Source organism: Aplysia californica, unplaced genomic scaffold (assembly GCF_000002075.1).
Source record: "Aplysia californica isolate F4 #8 unplaced genomic scaffold, AplCal3.0 scaffold00206, whole genome shotgun sequence".
Taxonomy (NCBI): Eukaryota; Metazoa; Mollusca; class Gastropoda; order Aplysiida; family Aplysiidae; genus Aplysia; species Aplysia californica.
The window spans coordinates 314,646-322,422 of record NW_004797476.1 but is presented as its reverse complement, the minus strand read 5'-3'; the positions used below and the strand labels follow the sequence as shown (position 1 = coordinate 322,422).

The 7,777-nt window shown below is 42.3% G+C and overlaps 1 protein-coding gene across 1 annotated transcript in view; it reads left to right on the top strand.

The window, feature by feature from the left end:
• The window catches only part of LOC101847727 (multiple epidermal growth factor-like domains protein 10), a 34,385-nt gene that overhangs the window by 10,076 nt on the left and 16,532 nt on the right, over window positions 1–7,777 (top strand). Inside the window, exons 4-5 of the mRNA XM_035969994.1 lie at window positions 506–703; window positions 3,291–3,428. Coding sequence (XP_035825887.1) covers window positions 506–703; window positions 3,291–3,428 — 336 coding nt within the window. The remainder of the gene's footprint in view (window positions 1–505; window positions 704–3,290; window positions 3,429–7,777) is intronic.

Below are 7,777 nucleotides of genomic sequence, written 5' to 3'. Positions count from 1 at the left end.
CACACACACACACACACACACACACACACACACATACACACACACACACACGCACACACACACACACACACTAATACACAGACAGACTCACAGAAGTGTACCCATACAAACACAGGCACACACACACACACACACACACACACACACACACACACACACACACACGAATACACACAAGCACTCATATACACACAAACAAACACAAATACACACACACACCCAAGCACACACAAATAGACACACTGTTGCTTCTTTATCGTAGATTAGGACTTTTAACTCAGGAAAACTTTTTCTGATATTCAGTGATGAGTACTAATAATATATTTTCAGTCGTAGTTCTTTTAAAACAATATGTTGCATACTGCCTCCTTAATGATCTATACTACTGTTCCAATCAAAGCGTAAAAACACATACATAAAAATACATACAATAAATGAAACAAACATAACAGTTTCTTGATTTTGCAAATCAAATATTTAAATGAGTTCTCATTTTCTTCTTCAGCCAATCAGACGGCAAGACCAGGGAGAATCCGTGTACACGTCAGCGATTATGTGGACACATTTTGGGGGAAACCCTGCACCAGAATTCCTGCGTCACACAAGAGGTCAAAGTACAGCTGTGACTTGCCATCAGAGGGACGCTACTTTGGCCTCATCAATAAATTAGGACAGATAACCCTCTGCGAAGTTTTCGTCTTTGGTAAGAATCTTGGCTACATACTATTACTATAGTTCCCGGACTAGAAGTACAAATTAGTCAAAACTTATTTTTATTGCAACCATAGAGGGAGGAGGTGGAGACCTTGGACGTGTTCTGTCGTTCCACCAGAGTCGGAGCTGGAGGAGGAAGGGGCGCACCCCCCCCCCCCCCCTTTGAAGAGTGCCACTCTAGCGCCCCTATCTTAATTTAATGCTCCACATGAACTAAAAGCAGAACTGTTCAGATGTATGAATTACTAACGAGAATAACTATTAAGCGTTATCTGCATCGTAATATGTTGTTATCCCAGCCTATTCCTCGCAGTGATATAGCAGGCCTTTTGGCCATGCGCAGATCATATAATGTAATACATTTGGAGGGGGGGGGTGTGGAAAGTCTGTCCATCTTTCCAAACATTGAGAACTCTCAGAGGTTTTCTTCCTTGTATTTGTACCGGTGTCTGTGGAGTAATCGTGGGCACTTCGTCCAGCACATAACACAACGATGGTTTAATTCAAACAAAGGGGAAGTTTTATCGAGTGTTTCTCTGTCTTTCTGTTGGGATGTTGCACTCCTTTCATCCTGGGTCTTCACGAACAACAGGATCGAAGAAGCACGTCTCTTAATTAATGATGTAAATTGTATCGATATGGGCGTAAAACATTCACAGCTTTTCTCGCTATATTATATTATATATCTTTCTCTCTCCCCCTCTCTCTCTACTATCTCATTCACTCTCTTTCCCTTCCCCCCTCCGTTTCACTCTCTCTTTCTCATCTATCTCTTTCTATTATTATCCTTCTCTCCCCTAGCCTTCCCTTCATCACTCTCTATCTCTCTCCCGTCCATCTTCCCCTACCTCCCTCTCTCTCTCTCTCTCTCTCTCTCTCTCTCTCTCTCTCTCTCTCTCTCTCTCTCTCTCTCTCTCTCTCTCTCTCTCTCCCTCTCTTGTGCTTTCTTCCTGTCCATTTATTCCACCATTTCACTCTCTCTCCCCCCTCTCTCTCCTTCTCTACCCCCCCCCCATCCCCGTACATTCTTCTCTCATTCTCACAGTCCTGTCTTTGTCCAGAAGCATAATGAACCCAGTACCAGTCACGTAGTAATCAGGGTGCACTTCCCACGACGCAAGCTACGCCTGCTCTGATGGTCCTGCAAAACAAACATTCATCGACAAGAAGCGTGCTTTAACTACGAAAGTAAGAGAGGAAAGAGGAAAATAGAAGTAAACGAAAGGAGGAAAGGAAAGAAGGAAATAGAAGCACACTAAAGGAAAGACACAATATATAGAGGGAAAAGAAATACATAAACTGAAAGAGAGGATGGAAATACGCAAACAGAAAAAAATGGAATACACAAATAGAAGGAAAAGAAGGACACGATTGAACAGAAGGAAATTAAAGACACGCACTGAAAGAATGACCTGAAGAGAAGGAAACGGAAGACACGAATAGATGGACAAAGACAGTCCCGAACTGAGTCTGCTATTGATAGTGCGTTTTCAAAAGCTCCAGCAAATAGTAACAGCTCATATAACAAGAAAACTTATAAATAAAAAAAATCCTGGTTTTGTGGCAACTAATATGATGATATTGGACTCTCATCTTCAGTATCTTGAGATTATTTCCTGTACGAACACTTTGTTCTAGAAATAAAATAATAGCAATATATTGTATCGATCTATGTCACTTTTAGCCGAACGAACACGTTAAGCTGTTTTCTCCATCTTCTCTTTCTCTCTCTCTCTCTCTCTCTCTCTCTCTCTCTCTCTCTCTCTCTCTCTCTCTCTCTCTCTCTCTGTCTGTCTCTGTCTCTCTCTATCTCTCTCTTTTCCTCTCTTTCTCTCTTTCATCTTTCTCCCTCTCTCTCCCTTCCTATCTCTCACTCTCTACCTCCCTTTCTATCCCCCCTTTTCTCTCTCTCTCTCTCTTTCTCCCTCTGTCTCTGTCTCTGTCTCTGTCTCTGTCTCTCTCTCTCTCTCTCTCTCTCTCTCTCTCTCTCTTTCCCTCTCTCTCTCTCTCTTTTATCTCTCTCCCTCTCTCTCCCTTCCTCTCTCTCACTCTCTCCCTCCCCCCCACCCTCTCTTTCTCTCACTGTCTCTGAATCTCTGCTTCTGTTCCTGAGATAAGTCTCTTCCTCTATTCAGCTGTCTCCTAGGTCCTAATCTAAGTCCATCCTGTAAGTACCTTCACCATACGGGAAGCATCGTGAATTCGAAAAATAAAAACCCCGACAATTTTTCCGCCGTCGAAAGAGTGTTGTAGACCTTGCTTCTTGACTCATGTCCATTAAAAGTGCAACGTTTCTGCGTGGATTCTATCGAAAAACGTCGACCAAACGTACAAAAGTGTAAATTTGTAGTTTCAAAAGAAGCTGAAGCTTCGGAAGTCCCCTAACATTAGCGGCCATTTTCTCGCATTTGCCTCAATTTCTATTCAAGGTAGATGGGTGTCTTTTAAAAAAATCAAAATCAAGACAAATGGACAAACTTTTAGGTATCAATCAACAAATTGAAGTACTACTGACTCCACCGTCTCATGACGTTAATCTAGAAACTGTACTATTTACTCTGTGCCACCCGTTTCAGTGTGTACTCCTTACACGTTTGGCGTGGACTGCTCTCAAGAGTGCTCATGCACTGACCCGACAGAGCTGTGTAACGCTATCACGGGGACGTGCGTGTCCGGCTGTATGGACGGCTGGAGCGGGAGCTCATGCACGAAACGTGAGTATAAATCTGTCTGTCTGATTGTTTGTTTGTTTGTTCGTTCGTTTGCCTATTTGTCCTTATGTCAGTTTGTCGGTCTGTCTGTCTGTCTGTCTTGATTGTCTGTCGCAGCTTTTTTATTTTGTCTGCCGGCTTGTCAGATCATCTGTCTATGTGTCTGCGTTCTTGTTAATTGCTTGTCTGTATGTCTGTCTTTATGTTTATTTTTTTTTGCTGTTGTCTGTGTTTGTTTGTGCGTGTCTCTCTGTCTCTATTTTTTAAGTATGTCATTTGTTTGCTGGTATGTCTTTGGTTTATGGTTTAATGCTCGATTATGATCAGTTAGAGCATGGCCATAAGTTGAATTTAGCTGATCATAAAGATCAAGGGGGTAAACAAATCAGAGAAAGTCATTTAAAAAAATTGTTACCTTACCTAACCTGAATCTTTAACGTTTTCATTTTACATAAGTTTGTTATCAGTCTCGTGACAAAGAGAGCCCCGTTACAAAGTTAGATAGGATAGGGTTGAAGCAGTCAGCCTCCTAAATTATCTAAGTGTTTTGATTGGGACGTGAAACTTTGAATGTACTCAGTCAATGACCCTGAAAGCCACTGAAGACTTTTAACGGTTATGCCTGAACCACATGCCAAGACCAAGGGCAGATAAAGGGAATGGACAACAGAGTTGATGGAAATAAAAGGAAAATAGTGTTCCCGAGGCAAACTCCTTCACACACACACACACACACACACACACACACACACACACACACACACACACACACACACACACACACATACACACGCGCACACACACACACACACACACACACACACACACACTCTCTCTCTCTCTCTCTCTCTCTCTCTCTCTCTCTCTCTCTCTCTCTCTACTCAAGACAGATTCAGTATTGAACAGATCTAGCGAAGACAGCAACGTTTTGATCAAAGCAATTGTCTGGGGAAGAAATCCATCAACCCGTTTGTCCTATACATTAGATGGTTTACGATCAATGCCAAGTGATAACCCTCTTACGCATGATTTGCGGATACCTAGATGAGATATCGGTTCAGACTAACGAAGGAGAAGACAACGACAGCGACGACAACTTCAACAACGACAGGGGTTTGTGGTGTGGAAGGGGGAAGGAGGTTTTTTTTTGGGGGGGGGGGTGGGTTGGGGGTTGGGCGTTAATACATAGTAGACTGTACAAAGGTAGACAGGACAAGATTACAGAGGAGAAAATGGTACTTTCTTTGTGTCTTTGAAGACACTACTTCCACAATGGTGTACCTGTATGCATAATTCATATCTCAGAGACAGCCATTGTCATTACCATATCTTTCAGCCAGTTTCATTCACTATTGTTGTCAACTGGTGCTTTTTGTGTGTCGCTTTTGATGAAGTTGAAGATTAAAAAGTTAAAATGTTTATTGATTTTTACTGATGTATTCCCCGTGAAGGTTCGCAGGGTTCTGTCATAACTCTCCTGCTCTGTCTTTTCATTCCACATTACCATTTCTGCCCATAGAGAATACACGATGTTGAACCTCGTTAGGCGCACACAGCTGTCATTTGCATAAAATGTCTCTACTAATTGGAAAGTACCCAGTTGAAGATGGATGAACTGACAAATAAACTAAAATACATGTACCTTTACTAAAACCTCAGTGTGTGTTTTTGGCGGGTACAATGGTGTGATTTGTTCCTTCTTCCCTATCAAACGTCTATCATCCTTATCTCTCCTTCTTCCCTATCAAACGTCTATCATCCTTATCTCTCCTTCTTCTTCCCTATCAAACGTCTATCATCCTTATCTCTCCTTCTTCTTCCCTATCAAACGTCTATCATCCTTATCTCTCCTTCTTCCCTATCAAACGTCTATCATCCTTATCTCTCCTCCTTCTTCCCTATCAAACGTCTATCATCCTTGTCTCTCCTCCTTCTTCCCTATCAAACGTCTATCATCCTTGTCTCTCCTCCTTCTTCCCTATCAAACGTCTATCATCCTTATCTCTCCTTCTTTTCTTCGCATGTAACTCTCCGGTAATACCACTAATCTTCGGGACATGACATTTGCTGAAACTAAACTCAAAATTTTAAAAACTGAGTAGGTCTTGACAACTGGATTACCTACGCTTTCTCCTTCTCCTTCTCCTTCTCCTTCTCCTTCTCCTTCTCCTTCTCCTTCTCGTGCTCGTGCTCGTGCTCGTGCTCCTTCTTCTTCTCCTTCTCCTTCTCCTTCTCCTTCTCCTTCTCCTTCTCCTTCTCCTTCTCCTTTTCCTTCTCCTTCTCCTCCTCCTTCTCCTCCTCCTCCTCCTCCTCCTCCTCCTCCTCCTCCTCCTCCTCCTCCTCCTCCTCCTTCTCCTTCTTCTTCTTCTTCTTCTTCTTCTTCTTAGCAGGTAGACGTCGCTTATCGGACCGTCTGCAATAAAACACCCTGTCTCTTCCGTTCTGCCTTCCTGAGTTGCTTTGGTTCCAAGCTCGCTAGGATCCCCAGAGCTCAGTTTTCAGTTGTATGAAACCTTCTAGAGAAGAAGAGAAACGCTACACCTTTCTCTGTTAAAGAAATGTCGTCATTTTATGAGAGAGATGGAATCAGCGAGGTTGCAGGAGAAGCACGAGGAGAGAGAAAGGGAGGGGAAAGAGAGAGGGAGTGACAGAGAGATGGAAAGACAGAAGGAATAAGAAAAAGAAGACAGACAGACAGAAAGACAGACAGACAAACAGAGGCAGACCGACAGACAGACAGAGACAGAGATAGACGGAGACAGAGAGACAGAGAGAGAGAGATAGAGAGAGAGAGAGAAAGCGATAGAGAGAGAGAAAGAGAGAGAGAGAAAGAGAGAGAGAGAAAGAGAGAGAGAGAGAGAGAGAGAGAGAGAGAGAGAGACAGAGGGAGACACGATGGAGAAATAGACAGAAGAATAGAGAGAAATTGACTATATAGATCGAGACAGAGAAATGAGGTACTATAGTCGGATACTTAGTGGATCCTCCAGCAGCCATTCAGTTGACAAACACCTCACTATCGACCGCCATTACTGAATGACGTCACATGGGGTAATGACAGGAAGTTGTTTGTAACAGACGACAGAGCCCCTTACGACAACGATAAATTGGCCCGTTAGAGATGGTAATGTAGACTATCTTTGTAATGTCTAGACTGTTTTTGGCTTCTAACGCATGTAAATATCCATCTCATTCTTTAGTAGTTTATTTTGCCAAAAGCTAGTTCTTGTCCTCATGTATCACAAATAGAGCATATTATTGCATAAATGTCACGGGTATTTTAAAACCTTCCCCTACCCCCAGCCCCACAGCCCTCTCCACCCCGCCCTTTTGAAAGCGCACAGGGCTTCACAATACATCATGGCCCCGATTTTTTTTCGCTCCACGTTATCATTTCGGCTCCCAGGGAAAATACTACAGCGGTGCAGTTTGTTAGGCTCTCACATTAAATGGATATATTTTAAAGAACATAAGAATAAACAACATTAACAAAAATAATAATATTATGTATCTCTCAGAACAATGAAGAGTCGAACCAGACACAAGAAGCCCGGGACATTCTGATGCGAGTCTCAGTCATAACAGGCTGTAGAATTTATGTGTCACGACGTGGTGGAATGAGGCGCTCGACAATTTATTGTGGCCAAGTGGAATTACTTGTCGTATTGGGGTACATATAATCCTAAAGCCTGTTCATTTACCATGCTTCCCAAGGAAATCTCATGCATCTAACGTGAATAGAAGTTGAGATATTTATTTGCTATTCAAGGATATGGGGATCGCTTGGTTTCAGATGAAAAATGACAACCAAAGTTCAGAGACTTCTACAGATTTGGTCCCCTTTGGAAACTGCAAATATGCAGTTCCCGGGCCTTTGTTCAAAGTTTTTCAGAAAAATTTCACACAAGAATATGCTTTTAAAAGGGTCTAAAATGTGTTGAGCAAAAAAAAAAAAGGGGGGGTGGGGAGGGAAAAACGAAAATATTTTTTAAATTACGCAATGGACGGGAAAATGACGTATTTATCGATTTTATTATTATGACAAGCGACTGATTTCCCAACGATGCCAAACATATTATGAAGAGTGCTGCAGTCTTCATCGGGAAACACTTCAATTTTTCTGGAATGTTCTCTGACCTCAGAGCTTGTGGATCAAACCTTGGGAAAAACCTCGTTCACTGCCTCATTAGTACAGCTTCCTTCTGACTGCTTGCATCAATAGACTTCAACGCTCAGTTCTTGAAGTTATATGTGAGTCGTCGTGCTAAAATCGGGCGCTCGTTCAAATAACAAAATTCAAGAAATCGGGAATCTTAAACACTTTAGGCAATTTTAGTGCATTTTTTTGTTGG